Source organism: Mobula hypostoma, chromosome X1, assembly GCF_963921235.1.
Source record: "Mobula hypostoma chromosome X1, sMobHyp1.1, whole genome shotgun sequence".
NCBI classification, from domain to species: Eukaryota; Metazoa; Chordata; class Chondrichthyes; order Myliobatiformes; family Myliobatidae; genus Mobula; species Mobula hypostoma.
The window spans coordinates 43,669,237-43,688,643 of record NC_086128.1 but is presented as its reverse complement, the minus strand read 5'-3'; the positions used below and the strand labels follow the sequence as shown (position 1 = coordinate 43,688,643).

At 40.1% G+C, this 19,407-nt stretch overlaps 1 protein-coding gene across 3 annotated transcripts in view; it reads right to left on the bottom strand.

The window, feature by feature from the left end:
- Positions 1–19,407, bottom strand: part of LOC134340455 (neurabin-2-like) — a 257,627-nt gene that overhangs the window by 23,591 nt on the left and 214,629 nt on the right. For all 3 annotated transcript variants that reach the window (XM_063037745.1, XM_063037743.1, XM_063037744.1), the window contains exons 7-9: positions 11,345–11,500; positions 8,426–8,479; positions 5,238–5,467 (exon numbers count right to left, since the gene is read on the bottom strand). In XM_063037745.1, coding sequence (XP_062893815.1) covers positions 5,238–5,467; positions 8,426–8,479; positions 11,345–11,500 — 440 coding nt within the window. The remainder of the gene's footprint in view (positions 1–5,237; positions 5,468–8,425; positions 8,480–11,344; positions 11,501–19,407) is intronic.

The window sequence follows — 19,407 nt, the reverse complement described above, 5'->3', positions numbered from 1 at the left end:
CAAATGTTAAACCCCTGGACAAAGGACGAGCTTCATTCAGTTATGCCATGAGTAATATCTCTGATTGGCAAAGCAGATATATGGAAATTTAATATGCTTATATTGTATTCCTCTTTCTGTAAATACGACTTAAGTATTAAGAATAAGACTACCACTATCCATATAAATGTAGTGCACACAGGGACATACTAGGAGCATATGAAATGTTCACAAGTAACCTTACAAACTGAAAGTCTGATCCTAGCACCTTTAATACCATGATCCATTTAATGTCCAACAGGAGTAACATGATAAATATGCACCATTGTACAAGTTCATGTAATTGCCTGAGCTGAATAATTTTCTGTAAGCACAATGTAACCGTCTGTTCAGAAAACGCTCAGAAGCAAATTGCACCCACATATACAGATCAGAGATTGGCAGGTTTTTAATAATACAATAGTCTGAAACGATACAGTTGAATGTTACAAATGATGCTTGAGATTTAAATTTTGTTCATTTGTACTTTGTCAACAATTTTTAGAAAAGGAAGAAAAACAAGAGAAATCTACAAACCCCTTCACATCTCCTGAGCACAGTGAATTATTTATGTTTGAAGAACAGTCATGTTGTAATGCGATTACCCTGTTTCAATGTAACAGCATCTTGCTAATGTAGCTAGTCATGATCACATTTGAACCAGACCTCGTGTCTAACAATATGGGAAGGAGTAAAGATGGCATTTTAGGAATCAATGCTTGAAATGCTTAGTTTCACCTAGAATCAGAACATAAGTGAAGCAGGGCAAGGGGAGGGATGGGGAACAGAATTAATTTTGACCACAATAACATCAGAAGCAGATTGAAAGATATTATGGAAATAAGTAGGCAGGGGATGTGACAAAATGCAGCTGGGCTCCTTTCTTGAAGATGTAGAACACATTTAACTATCCACTTTACTGCTTAATAGAGCCATAGATTTGTACAATACTGAAACAGGTGATTCGGCTCAGCAAGTCCATTCGCCCATTGTATCTATCTACACTAATCCCACTTACCCACATTTATGTCTATAACTTTCTATGCCTTGGCAACTCAATTACTTGTCTAGATTCTTCCTAAATGTAGTGAGGAGTATCTGCCTCCTCCAACTCTTCAGGCAGGGCATTCCAGACTTCAACCACCTGTATAATAAAATTCACCCTTTTGATTCCATAACTACTCTCTCGTCTTTGAGTGATGGACCACAGAAGATCACCATCCACAAAGACTGTCTAAATTTTTCTTTGTAGGAGCCGTAAAAGTCTAAATGTTGCAAGCATATGCACAGTCAACTTATACTGCTACTGACTTAAGCAGTGACCGAAGAGACAAGGGGACGGTTCAGTCTAATCTAAATAAGATTGGGAAATTAGTTTAAAGAACGTCTGAAGGACTGTATGTTGTTCCTAAGATAATACCAAACCCAGGAGCTGAGCACCAGCAGTTTTACATGTCGCCTGTAGGAAATTGGTATAATGTTCAAACATTTGAGGCGACCCACAATATAGAACTAAATTGCTTAGAGAAGACAACCCTAAAACCAAGTCTATCAGTAAACACGGTGTGATAAATCTAATATTGGGTTGGGAGAAATCCATTCAACAACTATAAAAAATTATGCATTTTTTTAGTAAATCACCAAAATTTATCTCAAACCGTGGAAACACTTTTCTCCAGTGAGGCAATGGGATTCTGTCCACAACAGAGTGTATCTACCAACTTTCTCATGGAATCAGGGGAAGCTGATACAAATATGTTTCTCCTCGAGGAGAGGCTGGTTGTTTGGACTTCTCAAAAATCCTAGTTGCAATGATGGAAATGAATCATGCTCAGTTCAGAGGAATTGCCCATTTGCTATCAATGTTTTGAGGAATGTCAGAAACATGTCACACCTACGACAGCAGGACCAAACTAAACTTGGCAATGAAGGCATCATAATTTGTTCACATTTTATATAATGATGACTTACATTTGCAATTGTAAATAAACAAAACATTAAAACTCTGGTTGGTTGTTGGTGGTGATCAACAAAAGCAACACAATTGTTTCAACTTGTATACATGTGGCAGCCTTGAACATTGGATCATAAAAGTTCAATTTTTCAGCTTCATGTAAAGGTTAATCTTCTCCTTCAACCTCTAGATTGCTACTCTTCATTTGATTTTACTTACCTCACTTGCTTTGTGTAAGGTAAGATTTTTTCTCTGTATAGTACTGCAGCAACTCAAAATAGAGCTGATTATATATGGGGCAAAGAGAAATTCTTCCCTGCCTCACCATCTATTAACATATCATTCTTACTCATAGAAAATTAAAGATTACAGTTGGCTGATGAATGTATTCACCAGTAGATCGGAGGATAAAGTGATAATTCAATCCTATTTGTCAAAGATGCAGAAAATAATAATCTAAGATTTATTCTTTGCACCTTTAAATGATTAACACAATACAATTGATCGGAATTACTTACTTTAATTATTTCACTGGTTAATGGCATTGCTAAAATAATGGAAAGGGAAAATGAATAAAAACATGTACAGTGGTGCTAGGAAGTTTGTGAATTTTCTCTATTTCTGCATAAATATGAACTAAAATGTGATCAGATCTTCACACAAGTCCTAAATCTAGATAAAGAGAACCCAATTAAATAACAAAAAGATTATACTTGTTCACTTAATTATTGAGAAAAATGATCCAATATTACATGTATTTGCTGGAAAAAGTATGTAAACCTTTGGGGTAATGCCTTCCTACAAAAGCTATTTGGAGTCAGGTGTTCCAATCAATGAGATGGGATTGGAGGTGTGGGTTGTAGAGGTGCCCTGCCTCATTAAAAAATGACACACAAAGTCAGGTTACTGACAGAGCCTGCCCTTCTCAAGAAAGATCTGTTTATGTGCACCATGCCTAATCAAAACAACTTTCAGAGGACCTGAGACGAAGTATTGTAGAGATGTATGAAGCTGGAAAAGGCTACAAAAGCATTTCTAAAGAGCTGAGTGTTCATCAGTCCACAGTAAGAGAAAATGTCTACAAATGGAGGAAACCCAGTACTGATGCTACTCCCCCTAGAAGTGGGCATCCTGCAAAAATCACATCAGGAACACAACGTGCAGTGCTGAAGGAGGTGAAAAAGAACCTAAGGGTAATAGCAAAAGACCTGAAGAAATCGCTAGAGTCTGCTAAAGTTTCTGTTCATGTGTCCACTATAAGAAAACCAGTGAACTAGAATGGTGTTCATGGAAGGTCACCACGGAGGAAACCACTACTCTCCAAATAGACATTGTTGCATGTCTCAAGTTTGCAAAAGACCACCTGGATGTTCTACAACGCTTCTGGGACAATGTTCTGTGGACAGATGAGACAAAATTTGAACTTTCTGGCAGAAATGCACATTGCTATGTTTGCAGGAAAAATGGCACTGCAGACCAACACCAAAACCACCACCTAACTGTGAAGCATGGTGGAAAGAACATCATGGTTTGGGGCTGCTTTGCTGCCTCAGGGCCTGGACAGCTTGCAATTGTTGAGGAAACAATAAATTCAAAATTGTATCAAGACATCTTACAGGAGAATATCAGGGTAGCAGTCCATCACCTGAAGCTTAATAGAAGCTGGATGATGCAACAAGAGAATTATTCGAAAAACAAGAGTAAATCAACAACCGAATGGTTTAAAAAGAAAAAAAATTCATGCTTTGGAATGGCCGAGTCAACGTCCTGACCTTAATCCTTTAGAAATGTTGTGGAAGCAGTTCATGCAAGGAAGCCCACCAATATCTTAGGGTTGAAGAAATTTTGTAAGGAGGAATGGCTTAAAACTCCCCCAGGCTGATGTTCAGAACTGATCATCAGTTACTGGAAATGCATGGTTGAAGTTATTGCTGTACAGGGGGTCACACTAGTTAGTGAAAGCAAAGATTCACATACTTTTTCCAACAAATACATGTAATACTGGATAATTTTTCTATATAAATAAATTAACAAGTATAATTTTTTTGGTTTATTTCTTTAATTGGGTGTTCTTTATCTAATTTTAGGACTTATGTGAAGATCTGATCACATTTCAAAGGTTCAGAGGTACAATTTAACGTCAGTGAAATGTATACAATATACATCCTGAAATGGTTTTTCTTCACAAACATCCATGAAAACAGAGGAGTGCCCCAAGAATGAACGACAGTTAAATGTTAGAACCCCAAAGTCCCCCGCAACGCATAAGCGGCAGCAAGCAATAACCCCCCTCCCCCACTGGCAAAAAAAGAGCATCGGCACCTGTCATTGAGCGCTCAAGCACGAGCAAAGCAACAGTAAAGATGCAGACTTGCAGTTACCCCAAAGACCACATTGTTCACCTGGTATTCAACATACCACAGGTTCTCTCTCTCCCTAATAAGGGAGAAGAGGTGTCTCCATTTTCACAGCGAGCGGGGAGACATAAACTCGGTGGTTTACAATGTTAAAAATCCGCCACGTCACTTTCTCTTGAACTCTGTGCCAAAAGATCACGAGCCTCTGGGCACACAGCTGCAAATATTTTGACTCCCCCGATGACACACAGGATCTCCTGTCATGACATCGATCCTCAATCCACCCATCTTCAGAGCCCCGAGATTTTTAGGTCATATTTATGCAGAAATAGAGAAAATCCTACAGGGTATACAAACTTACCAGCACCACTGTAACATATACTTCATCTACACCCAAGACTAACCACGCTCGTACATGTCACTGCGCAGCTACAACACTGTTAAGATCATTTTTAAAATTTGCTCAGATTCTTCATTTTTTTGAATTGTACAGCATGTGGGATAAATGTATTTAGCATATGATAATGAAAGGGAGTTAATACTAAGTAATATATTTTTAGCCATTTCGAAACATCAACAAGAAATTGAATGATGTCCACAGTTTTAAATGAATCAGCTCCAAATGTTATTAAAATTGATGGCTTTCCTATTAATACTGTAGGTTTATATTATTTCCTATTTCTCATCTAGTCATATAGCACAGAACAGGTCCTCTGGCCCACATGTCTCTGCTGACCATGAAGTATCTATGTATACAATCCCATTTACCATAGCCTACAACTCAAGTGCTCATATAGTCACGAGAGTATCTGCCTTCAACAATGCCTCAGGCAGTGCAGTCCACATCCTCTGGGTGAAAACATTTCTGGGATGAAAATTTCCCTGATACTGAAAAGTGCACTTCTTACTTTTGCTGGTATTCTTTAATCAGGCGTTTTGCTTTGCTGTACTTCCTCTCCAAGGCCTGGTACTGGGCCTGTGTCTCTTTCAAATGCTCATCCACTGCCTGACAAAGAGTTTGGGCTTCCATCCAGTAACTCTCCAGCTTCTCCATCCGCTCTTTATTTTCCTCAACACTTTGCTCCAGCTGGACTTTTTCCATGCGCCAACGCATTTTCTCCTGTTCCGTCGAATGAAGCTGTACGGAGACACAAATACAGGCTGAAAATCAACCCCTATTTAATCAGAAGCATTTTTACCTTCATACACAATAGAGCTAATATACACTAAACATACTCAGAGTTTAATTAGATTAGATTAGATTCAACTTTATTGTCATTGTGCCGAGTACAGATACAAAGCCAATGAAATGCATTTAGCATCCGACCAGAAATGCAAAGAATAGTGTTATTTACAAAATAACTGCGAATAAAAAAAAGTGCTACAGCACACAAATATAAAAGTACTGAGACAGTACAATACAGATGCAATACTGCTTAGCACTGTGATGAGAGGTTCAGCAGGGTCACAGCCTCAGGGAAGAAGCTCTTCCTGTGCCTGCTGGTGCGGGAGCGGAGGCTCCTGTAGCACCTACTGGATGGGAGGAGAGTAAAACGTCCATGGTTAGGGTGAGATGCATCCCTGATAATGCTTTTCGCCCTGCCCAGGCAGCGTTTATGGTAGATGTTCTCAATGGTGGGCAATTGGGTGCCGATAATCCGCTGGGCAGTTTTCACCACACGCTGGAGTGCTTTGCGGTCCGATACGGGACACTTGCCATACCAGACTGAGATGCAGTTGGTGAGTATGCTCTCAATGGTACAGCGGTAAAAGTCTGTCAGTATCCTGGGACAGAGGTGAGCTTTCTTGATGCTGCGCAGGAAATAAAGGCACTGTTGCGCCTTTTTGATCAGGATGGAAGAGTTCAGGGACCAGGTGAGATCCTTGGAATAATTGAATAATTGCTTATTCAATTACAGAATCTAGGGGTTCAGCAAAGAAACAGGAGTGGCAAGAAGCAAAATGGAGACACGAGACACTGTGAATGCTGGAATATGGACCGATAAAAGGTCTCGACCCAAAACGTTGACTGCTATTTCTCTCCATAGATGCTGCCTGACCCACTGAGTTCCTCCTGCACTTTTCATGCTGGCAAGAAGAAAATCTTATTTATGTAAAGAGTGGCTGAATTTTGAAGTTCTATTTGAAAATATGGTGGTAATAGATTCAAGTTAACAGATTACAGATACAGATTTACCTTCACAAGAGAATGGGGTATATTTGTCTTTGTAATCTGTTACAGAAAAAAAGCAAGGTAATATAGTATAATCCTCCTTAAAGGCTGATCGTCAGTGAACCTTATTTCTCACTGTGACTGTTTTGACTCCCATATTATCTCAGGGTTGCCAGATTGATTGGCTTCTGTCCTGTATTATACCACAGTTCAGTGCATCATCCTGGACACATGACCTAACATCCGATAAACCGTCATTATTTCATCACCTGTGTTATTCTCCATTGTCTAAACGCTGAATCTCGGATCTTTCAATTCAGGTACCAAAAGTTAAAGTGGGCACTCAACCAGAAGTCCTTCACATTCTGTAGTGCACACACTTATAGGTTGGATGAGGCGAGGAAGCTTAAGAGAGTTGGTGGGCTACTGTGACTTGCCTGTAGAGGGTGGCGGGTGAACTGGAAGTTGATGGGTAATGTCAGGGAGATCACATAACTGCAAAGTAAGTGGGGCCATGGGATTAATGAGCATGTTCTAAGGTGAACTACATAGGTCTGGTATGGGGGAGCTACTACACAGGACCGAAAGAAACTGTAGAGGGTTGTAAATCTAGTCAGCTCCATCTTGGGCACAAGCCTACAAAGTACCCAGAACGTCTTCAGGGAACGGTGTCTCAGAAAGGCAGCGTCCATTATTAAGGACCTCCAGCACCCAGGGCATGCCCTTTTCTCACTGTTACCATCAGGTAGGAGGTTCAGAAGCCTGAAGGCACACACTCAGTGATTCAGGAACAGCTTCTTCCCCTCTGCCATCCGATTCCTAAATGGACATTGAACCCATGAACACTACCGCACTCTTTTTTAATATAGAGTATGTCTGTTTTCTGCACATTTTTTAATCTATTCAATATATGTATACTTAAGTGATTTACTTATTTATTTATTATTATTTTATTTATTTTTTCCCCCTTCTATATCATGTATTGCATTGAACTGCTGCTGCTAAGTTAACAAATTTCACGTCACATGCTAGTGATAGCAAACCCGATTCTGATTCTGAATAGCCTTCCGCATCGTAGAAAATATATATGTATACAGCCTCTTCAGACCATGAGTCACAAGGCCTGTGCAGAACCTGACTGGTATCTGCTGAAGGGACAAAGTCCCACATCATACTTCCCAATGGTTAATGGGTGAGATTTCAGCCTTCATGACTCAGTCTGCTGAAACAGGATGATGGGCTATCTGCAGTAAGCTTGCATGCACTTTCACAAAGCATGGAGGAGTCCAGCTTGAACCTGCATCAAGTCCTTGTGTAGCCCATGAAGGCCATTGTGTTCAAAGACATTCAAAGAGGCAATTCCGTCAACACATGCATTGTGGCAACTACCTTGGTGCATCTTCTGACAGTTCTCACAGTAACTTAAGAAGCCGTGACTGTGGTTTGAAGATCAGTCTGAGTCGGACTTGGATGAAAAACAGGAGCTAAACAAGCAAATTTCTAATCTATTCCAAACTATTTTCTTATTAATGACACAGAACCAGTGAAGACAGGTTTTCAGGAAAGAAATGTTTGGCTCAATATATTAATTAAAACTGTTGAATAATTAGCATTGTGGTTTCTGATTCTGCCAATAATACTCAGAAAGGACTGTGTGATTGCTTAGAATGGATATGAAATTATTGCATCTTAAGTACAATACTCAATCAAAAAATGGTCAACTCCTTAAATCAGTGCTGACAATGTCCACAAATCCAAAACTTAATGCAGCTGTTTAAACAAAACCTTTCATAATCAACCATACTAAAGTATTGTATAGGCTTCTGAAACATATTGAGAAAATTCATCGTGCTAAATGTAGTTTTACATGCTAGCTAGCTTTTCATCTGTAAAGGTTAAAAACAATCTAATACCTATACATACCTTTCTTTTCAGCTGCTGAATCTCTGCTTCAGTTACAGCGTGTTTTATCTGGAGCTGGCAATAAAACACAATATTATTATCATTTATATTATAGATCTGCATGTTCTGTTCCATTCACCTTTTAACCCCCAAGCAGTATGATTTGCCCTGTTAGCCAAGGGCAATACTGTATAAAGAATGGATGTCAATGCAATTTTTCCTATCAATCAATTTTAGGGAATATTCTTGTTGAGGAACAAAACACTTCACCATTCCTGCCACAGACTGGGAGAGGGCAGAGGTGACACTGGAAAATACTGGAGCGCTGGAGTGAACTGGCCGTAGGGTATGAACAACCCTGCAAAATTGGGTAGGCCAGAGCACTTCAGAAGTCTGCTAAGTTTCCCCCGAGACTTTGTCAGTAGAAGTAGTTCTGAAGGGAAAGGTGACTGGCCGAGGAGTTTGGGAGGTAGGGAGTGTAACAAGGTGGTTGGGAGGGGGTAGGTAATCAAAGTAAGGAGTGTATTTCTGGGAATGGTGGTCCTTTGGCAAAGGTTGAGGATAATTAGGGAAAAGGAGGGTAATTGGGGAAATCCAGTATTGAAACAAGAATGGAGCAAGAGGCAAGTGACTGGTAGGGAATTGATGAGAGAGGATGGGAGGTTGCCACAGGAATCTTTGATATTCCCCCAACACTCAGTACCATAATCAGATGTACTGCTTCAGATTGCCTTCCTGTGAGTCTTCAAGGGTTTTTCCAACAGCTATTAGTTTGGGATCTTGTAAAATTTGGGGATCTTGTAAAGGTTTGGTAAATAAACAAGTGTGGTCTTGATCTTGACAAGTGAGATTGGGACTGGTGTCCTGGAGTAGGGTACTCAACCTCCTTGCTTGGTGAATCATACACTTTACTATTTTACTTAAATACTAAATTATTCTTCACTTCCAGGCCACAATTCAAATGTTCAAGACATGCCTGCACATCTTAATTCTGGAGTTAACTCATTACATTTTTAGGCGAGTTCCAGATACCAGAATTAATAAGGATTTAGAGATCTTACACCAGGCCCAGGTAAAAGAATATTGCTGCAAGACATAAGGAACACAACAGTTTAAGAAGGTAAGAAGCAAATAAAGAACATATATTTATGTGGTGCACTTCATAATCTCAGGATGTCACACAATATCTCATAGTGTTAAGAGTAGAGTGTATGAGTGGCAAGGAAGTATTTGCAGACCGATGGGGGAATGAGGCAAAGTGATTAGACCTTTTGAGGAGCAAGCAGACACAATGGGCTGATAATTTTGAACCGTATGCATGTCACTGTCATAAAAGGTGATCCCACTTTTAAGGCCGTAAGACATAGGAGCAGAATTAGGCCATTTGGCCCATCGACTCTGCTTCTCCATTTGATCATGTCTGATCGATTTCCCTCTCATCCCCATCCTCCTGTCTTCTCACTATAACCTTTCACGCCACAGCTGATCAAGAATCTATCAAACCCTGTCTTAAATGCACCCAGTGACCTGGCCTTCACAACCACCTGTGACAATGAATTCCATCGATTCACCACCCTCTGGTTAAAGAAACTCCTCATCTCCATGCATGTCCATCTTGAATGTGATGCGTGCCACGTATGAAAAAATATTGTTCTGAAATATGCAACAGTGAAATTGGCAGCATTCACTGGAGCCAGTACACGTGCAGTTCAATGTGCACAATCCCAAAATGTCAGTTAGCCTGTTAGCAAATGCAGTAGCTTGATATAAATTTCAGCACTGTTACACCATCCTTGTTATATCATTAGATCCCTGTTTAAATTAAGCCAGTAATTAGGAAGGGTGGAAATTAAGCATAGAAAATGGAGTATAAGATTCTACTTGCCCTCATTTGGATGGAACTGATAGGTGAATAGGTGATGTCTGTAGTCACCAACAGCGCTGGCAGACAATTGGCTGAAAACAAAAGCAGGTTGTGTTCTGCTATAAAAGATCTCTACCTTCCAGGGTCTAAAGGATCCCCTGCTCTGTTTCCTGATCTACAGCCATTTGTTTTGCAGTCCTTTGATGAAATTCCCATCATGAACATTCTGGAAGTCACCATTAACAGAAACTCTATTGGGTAAGGCAGATGGATATAACTGGAGGCCAAAAACAGGGTAATCTGCAAAATGTCTAAATTGCTGTCACCTCTGAACCTGACTCCACCCACAAGACATACTCTGCATTTACCTCAATGCATTCAGGTGTAATAATAGCTCCCACTCTGTTTTTCTATCCATTTCACAGGATCTGAATCTCACTGTCGTGACCAGCATTTACTGTTCATCCATAATTGTCCTTAGACTACGACTGAGTGGCTTGGGAGCTCATTTCAGAGGGCATTTAATAATTAAGTATATAGGACAGTATGGAGTCACAAATTGGCCAGACTGGTTCAGGTGACAAATGTCCTCTCCACAGGACATTAGTAAGCTCATAGTTTCTGTAGTCTTCTTTACAAAAACTGTTTGGTTAAGTTGCACAGTTGCAGTGGTAGTATCACTAGTCCAGTGCTCTGGATGACAAACCCAGTAATTCAATCACCCACATGGGATTTGGCCAACTATTACAATTCGCCAATTTAACACCAGTCAATTATGTATACAGTATCAGTGACTGGGATCTATCAGGCTGCAGTAACATCTACTATTGCAATGGTTTTTTGATCTCAATTGTATTACTCTGGTATAACACGGTGTGGAGACAAAGGACTTCCTCCCCAGTTTGACTAAGTTACTTGAGCCCTCTAGGGGTTGCCTGCTGAACAACATCAGCACAGGTTTAAAGATAATCATAGAGACAGAGAAGAGGCAGAAAGGGAGAAAATGTGAAGGAGACGCATGACCAAAACAAAGGTGCAGTGAACATTTAGCAGAATATATAAATAGTCCTTCTTACCTCCTTGAACTTATGCACCAGCTTTTCAGGATCCATTTCCACCGGCGAAAGCATATCTTCATTTTCCGCTAGATCAAAAACTTCAATTGCCATGTCATTGTTAGCGAACATGGGGCTCATCTCTTCTTCCTCTTCATCTGTTGCATATTCTCCTGTCTGGTGATAACATGAATTTTACATGAGCCATGTTTTACTTTCCATAAAACTCAATCAAAGACCAAGGGAAAATTTCTGAGAAATGTATATTAGTATCATGGATATCAATATTCAGACACATAAGGGACAATGCCAAAATTTCTTCCTTTCTGCTTTTTCTCCACACCCATGCATGTAAGGGTGTGCCAGTGACATTTGAATGATATATTGTAGGTAAAAAGAAATATAATCATACAAATGTCACCAATTGGAGTTGCTCCAATCCATGATATTCTTCAACTTGAAGTAAGCTGAATCAAAGACACTGAAAGTTTATAACACTCAGAGACCATTCAGCCCATTGTATTTCTGCCAGTCAAAGAAAAAGCCAAATTCTATCTTCCACTACATCTCTGTTGTCCTACAGTCCATAGCCCTTCAAGTAGACATTCAAGTACTATTTAAATATAACAAGGATTTCTGCCTCCGTCATCTTTTCACATCCCCACACTATATAGGTTTAATTATTTTTCTCATCTTTCCTCTAACCATTCTCCCAATTATTTTAAATTTATGCCCACCCTGTTACAGGAGTTAGGTCCGGTCTACTTACTATCTCTTTCTATTTACTCAATCCCTTCTTTCATCAAAAATCTTCCTCGGCCTCCTCTGATTCAAACCCTAGCTTATTCAATCCATTCCCATAGTAAAATTTTCTGGTCTTGGCAACATTTTTGTCAACGTCTTCTGCACATAGACAAATACTACCATGTCATGTGGTAACCAAAACTGTAAGCAGACTAATGAACAGATGATCAAAACCAGTAAACACATGCCTTTTACACTTATATTTTAAGGCCCCAGCTAATAGAGTAAAGCATCTCATAAGCCTTTACAATAACTTTGCTTCCCTATTCTATTATCTTTAGGAATCATATATTCCAAAGTCACTGTTCCAGAAAAGGAAAAAAATTCTACCTATTCTGCTACATAAACCACACATTGCATTGTTCAAGTATCAAAACTGCAACCATCAGAACACATAACACATTGTGATTTATCTAGCAATTTCATCCCAGATTCTCATGCAGAATAGGAAGTGGCAAGCCCCTTTTAAAAATGCCAGCAATCCTACTTCAATACGTTACATACTTATGGTATGTGACTTATTTTGCTAAGCAGATATTAAATTTTAATCCATAAAGTTTGTAATTACTTTTACTACATGACCAGAAGCAGCTTGGAGCATATTTTGCCCCACTCAACATCACTAAGACCAAGGAATTGATTGTAGATTTCAGGAGAGGGAAACCAGAGGTCCATGAGCCAGTAATCATCAGAGGATCAGAGGTGGACAGGGTCAGTAACTTTAAATTCCTGGGTGTCACTGTCTCAGAGGACCTGTCCCGGACCCATCATATAAATATTATTGCGAAGGAAGCATAATAGCATCTCTACTTCCTCAGGAGTCTGTGAAGATTTGGCATGTCATCAAAAACCTTGGATAGACTTCTATAGATGTGTGGTGGAAAGTGTGCTGACTGGCTGCATTACAGCCCGGTATGGGAACACCAATGCCTTTGAGTGGAAATCCTACAAAAGGTAGTGGATTCAGCTCAGTACATCACAGGTAAAACCGTCCCAACCATTGAGCATATCTACATGAAACGTTGCCATAGAAAAGCAGCATCAATCATCAAAGATCCTCACCACCCAGGCAATGCTCTTTTCTCGTTGCTGCCATCGGGTAGAAGGTACAGGTGCCTCGGGACTCGTACCACCAGGTTCAAGAACAGTTACTACCCCTCAAACATCAGGCTCTTGAACAAAAGGGGATAACTACACTCATTTAAGGACTTTGTTAGATTGTTATTTCATGCTCTTATTTATTGCTATTATTTTATATCTGCATTTGTACTGTTTAAGTTAACAGTTCCTGATATTTACAGTTACTGTTCTATAGATTTGCTAAGTATGCCCACAGAAAAAGAATCTCAGCTGTATGTGGTGACATGTATGTACTCTGATAATAAATTTTACTTTGAACTTTGAATTTGTTATGGGGAAATATCAAGCTAAATGATACTGCTGTATATATGCTTAACAATATATCAAAGTTAAAAGCAGATTTAGTCTTTCAAAGGAAAGATTATTGATTTGAAGCATTTAATGTCTCATTCTTCACAGACACTGTCAGATCTCCTAAGTATTTCCAGCATTTTGCTTAATTCAACGTGATATATTCCATTCAAGTGTACCAAGCTAAAGTTGCCTGAAACTGCAATCATAAGACACCAGTCATACAATATTAATAAAAGGGTTTTCATTGACAGAAATATCTTAAATTACTGCTGTGTATATAGATTAGAATTCCATTTTCTTATGCGCTGTACTGTTTTACAATAGCAACAAGATTTGGCTCTTTATTTTTTGGGAAGAGGCAATAACCTGATTCCTTTAGAAGAATTTTATAATACAATGAAGTTGCTGTCAATTAAACAAGGAGAACATAACAAGTTACATTTGTATTTACACAATGATATTTACACCAATTGTATTTACACCAATAAATCCTCCAGCTGGTGTTAAAACAACTTACATTTGTATAGCATTTTTAACTGCAATATTCATAAATCACCCACAAGGTATTAATTAAATATCACAAGATACCCAACTATTACTGGGCAACAGCTGATTAAATTATGCACACTAAGGAGCTAATATTTCTGATGCCCAAGAACTTAGTTGCCAGGGCTTGGTTTTAATTTAAGAAGCATCCTAAAGAAGGAGAGATGGTAACTCCAACATTTTGGAATTGAATTGAAGAAAGTTAATGGAAAGTACAAAACACATCTTGAAGCAAGGTCCCAGAACTGGGATAACACAGAGTATTAGGAGGTTGGTAGGGCTGGTACTGACGTAGAAGATAATGGAGTGCGTTGAACATGAGGATATGTGTTTTAAAATCCAGACAGTGATGGCGCAGCAGAGACCAATGACGGCTGCACACCATGCAAGGATCACACAGTTTTGGATGAGTGCAAGCGTTTGGAAGGTGGTGAATGGGAAGTTAGATGGGAAAACATTGATGTAATCATATCCTGAAGTGACAAGTATGTGGATGGGGATTTTATGGGCAGGTGACCTGAGAAAGCGGTAGCATGCGATTGTGGAAATATAAAAGAGCAAGCTCATCTCTGGGCTAACTAGAATAGAAGGAAGCAGGCACTCTGGTTCAGGCACAGAGAGGGAACGAAAACTACGATCAATAGATGGAAAGACAAGAAACTGCAGAGGCTGAAATCTGGATCAACAAACAATCTGCTGGAGAAACTCAGTGGATCGAGCAGCAACTGCAGAGGGTAAAGGAAATGTTAACATTTTGTGTTGAGAGCTACATCAGAACATGATGTTAGATGGCCCTTGAAGACTATAACGCTCGTTTTCCTGCTAGTTAATCAGAGGAAACATATGCATATTCTTCATTTCCAGCCAGACGTCCTTTGAAATAAACATGGAAAATTTACTTCTGTAACACTTCTTTACAGTAACCTTTGTATGAGAAACTATTACATGCCTTTCCAACCATTGGTTCACATGCTTCGAGGATGGGGGTGCAGGCAGACAATTCCAAAGACTTCTTTTAGGGTAACTAGGTCAAATGTTTTTCTTCAGTATGAATATGACACAGTGACACAACCCAGGTGTGGAGTTTCTGAAGCTTCCAAAGGTTTGCATAGCTATCAAACAGAATCATTGAATCTAGCAGTATCTCTACCGTCTTCCTGCAGTCTTGCTGAATCTGCACAAGGTTCGATCCTAATGGATTCGATACTGCATTCATATTAATTGAGAGGAGTGGCTACAATGAAGAGGGGTAACCAGGGCCGGATTAACCCAGTAGCAAAAGTAGCATATGCGATGGGTCCTGCATTTTCGAGGGCCCCACACTAAATGCTTGCAAGCTGCAGTCTGGTGAAATCGGCATCTCACCGTATTCTCATGACAATCTGGCAACGCTGTTGTTTTCATGTCGGGGGAGCTGCATGCTGCATAGTATGTGTGTGCTGGTGTATGTTGGCTCCTTGCTGTGTCCTGGTGACCTTTGTGCTATCTCCCATGCTCTCAAGCTGCTGCAGTGTGCGCTGTTACGCCGCTGGAAGGGGCTCCGCTGATTTTGACTGTGCGCTATGTTTTGCCGTCTGGACCAGTTGAAAGATTTGTGAAGTTTTTGGATATGGAAGGTTATAGTGCTGAACAGCTTGCTCAAAGTTTACTTGACATTTTAAAGGAAAATGACATTGATATAAAAGATGGCCATAGTCAAAGTTATGACAATGCCAGCAACATGAGTGGCAAGTTTAGTGGCTTACAAGCACGAATTAAAGAACTGAATGAGTTTGCGGATTACATTCCATGTTCTGCACATTCACTAAATTTGGTTGGGAACTGTGCTGCTGAATGTAGTCAAGAAGCATTAATTTTCTTTCGATTTGTAGAAAGCCTGTACACATTTTTTTCTGCTTCTACGTATCGGTGGGATCATCCTTCTGCTGCATTATCTGACGGTGGAGCTCATTTGCCCATCGTGAAAAGAATGTCAGATACCAGGTGGTCAGCTCATGCAGATGCAACAAAAGCACTTTTATACAGCTTTTCTGCAATAAAACAACTCTTGGATGACATTTCAAATAACAATGATCAGAAGGCAGAGTGTCGACAACAGGCTCATGGACTACTTTCAACCATGATGAAGTTGGAAACAGGAATAATGGTCATATTGTTGGATCAAGTATTACAGCATTTTCAAATGACCAGTGCTTCTTTGCAATCTTCTGGCCAAGACTTGAACACAGCTTGTGCACTCTATGAATCCTTGCATGGATATATTCAAGCTATGCAGTCTACTTTTTCCAGACATTGAGCAGAAAGCCAAGGATCTGACTAAGTGCGAAGATTATCAATAGCAAACTTGAAGAAAACACAAGTAAAATCACGCATATGATGACTTCAGTGGTTCCAGCACTCTTGATCCACTTGTTGAATCTCAAATGCCTTCTCAGAAGTTTAAAAGCCGAACATTTCTTGCCATTATTGACAGCTTGCTTCCTGCCCTGTCAAAAAGGCAGAGAGCTTATCTAAAGGTGAATGGTGTTTTTGGATTCCTTCATCAGTTAGTTGTTTACCCCTGAAGAGATCGTAAAGAGGTCATCATATCTTATTAAATCATATGCGGAAGATCGGGAAGAAAGTCTTAATGAAGAATTTGTGCGGTTTATTGGACTGTTGAAAACTGATCTTGCTTCTCATATTGACACCAAACAAGACCTTGTAGAGTTACAGTTGTACCGTTTGATAACTGACAATTCTTTGGAGTCATGTTTTCCAAATGTAGAAAATGCCTTGTGCATCTGTTTGTCAATCATGGTTACCTGCTGCAGTGGAGAACGCTCATTTTCAAAACTGAAAAGGATTAAAAATGGACTAAGGAGCACCATGGGTCAAAACAGATTGAACAATCTCACTCTAATGAGCATTGAACATGAACTTCTGCGTGAAATAGACATTTCCAGTATCATCAAATTTGCTCAAGCTAAATCTAGAAAATGTAACTTTTAAATTGTAGTTTTGTTACTTTTGACATTTGAAATTGATACCTACATGTAAGTAATACTATTACTGAGGTGTCAGACATTTGTCATATTATCTGGCTGTACAGCAAATGAAAAGGTTGAATTACTTTACTATGCAAGTAAATAATTTATGTTTTAATATTTATGTGCATTTTTAAAATTTAGGGCCCCTTTATAAGATATGCTACAAACCCAGCACTAGTTTAATCCGGCCCTGTGGGTAACTTTCAATTCACACTCCCTTTTGTTAATGGAATGAAACTAAGCATATTGATGGTCAACACATATTCAGTGGACTGAATAGCTTGTCATCCTGCTCTAAGACTTTATAAAAAGATCGTATTCAGTTGTTAACCCACATTTTATTGCTTTGAAGTGCTTTCTAAATTATGCCTAATATTCCAGTTTCAATCTTTTAAAAATGTATTTACTTGCACCTTTTAACAAGATTTTAATTTTACATGGCATGTTTAAAGTCAATACAATTCCCATGTTTGTAAAAGTTTATCAATGCTTTTGACAGCAGTAAGCTTTAACCAGGCTCTCAAAGCACCTCTGTGGGCATGCAACACACATCAATTTGCTGGTGAACGCAGCAGGCCAGGCAGCATCTCTTGGAACAAACGTCAACTGTACCTCTTCCTAGAGATGCTGCCTGGCCTGCTGCGTTCACCAGCAACTTTGATGTGTGTTGCTTGAATTTCCAGCATCTGCAGAATTCCTCGTGTCTGTGGGCATGCCTTGTTTTTTTCAGGGCAAGTCTTTGAATTAATCACCTATTTTGCAAATCAAATTTCACTGCAGGAAACAGAGGGAGGGCAGCAGTATCTGTGTCTTACCTAATCAAACAACACTGGGTAACATGACTGCTGAAGAATGTTCCTTATGTCACCACCAGGTGTCAGCAAAGGCTCCCTCTTTATGAATGTGGACCACATTTTACAGAAAATCCTGTTCCCTAAATTTAAAATCGAGGCACACTAGGGAGCCAAGCACAATTCATATTTGGAATATTTGGATACAAATACTTATAATTTCTTAAGTATATGGAAATAAAGGAAATGAGAAAGATGAATATCACTGTGGGTATTGACGACGCCATTGCCATCACCCTCCACCTGGCCCTAACCACTCTGGACAAAAAAGACACATACATTTGAATTCTGTTCACAGACTTCAGTTCAGCATTCAACACAATCATTCCTCAGAAACTGATTGGAAAGCTGAGCCTACTGGGCCTGAACACCTCCCTCTGCAAGTGAATCCTAGACTTCCTGAGTGGGAGACATCAGTCAGTCCGGATTGGAAGCAGCAACTCCAGCACCATCACACTGAGCACGGGGGCCCCCCAGGGCTGTGTGCTCAGTCCACTGCTGTTCACTCTGCTGACCCACGATTGTGCTGCAACACACAGCTCGAACCACATCATCAAGTTTGCCGATGACACGACCGTGGTGGGTCTCATCAGCGAGAATGACAAGTCAGCATATGGAGAGGAGGTGCAGCGGCTAATGGACTGGTGCAGAGCCAACAACCTGTCTCTGAATGTGAACAAAACAAAAGAGATGGTGTTGACTTCAGGAGGACACGGAGCAACCACTCTCTGCTGAACATTGACGACTCCTCCGTAGAGATCATTAACAGCACCAAATTTCTTGGTGTTCACCTGGCAGAGAATCACACCTGGTCCCTCAACACCAGCTCCATAGCAAAGAAAGCCCAGCAGCATCTCTACTTTCTGCGAAGGCTGAGAAAAGTCCATCTCCCACCCCCCCGATCCTCACCACATTCGACAGAGGTTGTATTGAGAGCATCCTGAGCAGCTGCATCACTGCCTGGTTCGGAAATTGCACCATCTCAGATCGCAAGACCCTGCAGCGGATAGTGAGGTCAGCTGAGAAGATCATCGGGGTCTCTCTTCCCGCCATTACAGACATTTACACCACACGCTGCATCCGTAAAGCAAACAGCATTATGAAGGACCCCACACACCCCTCATACAAACTCTTCTCCCTCCTGCCATCTGGCAAAAGGCACTGAAGCATTTGGGCTCTCACAACCAGACTATGTAACAGTTTCTTCCCCCAAGCCATCAGACCCCTCAATACCCAGAGCCTGGACTGACACCAATCTACTGCCCTCTACTGTGCTTATTGTCTTGTTCATTATTTATTGTAATGCCTGCACAGTTTTGTGCACTTTATGCAGTCCTGGGTAGGTCTGTAGTCTAGTGTAGTTTTTATATAGTTCAGTGTAGTTTTTATATTGTTTCATGTAGCACCATGGTCCTGAAAA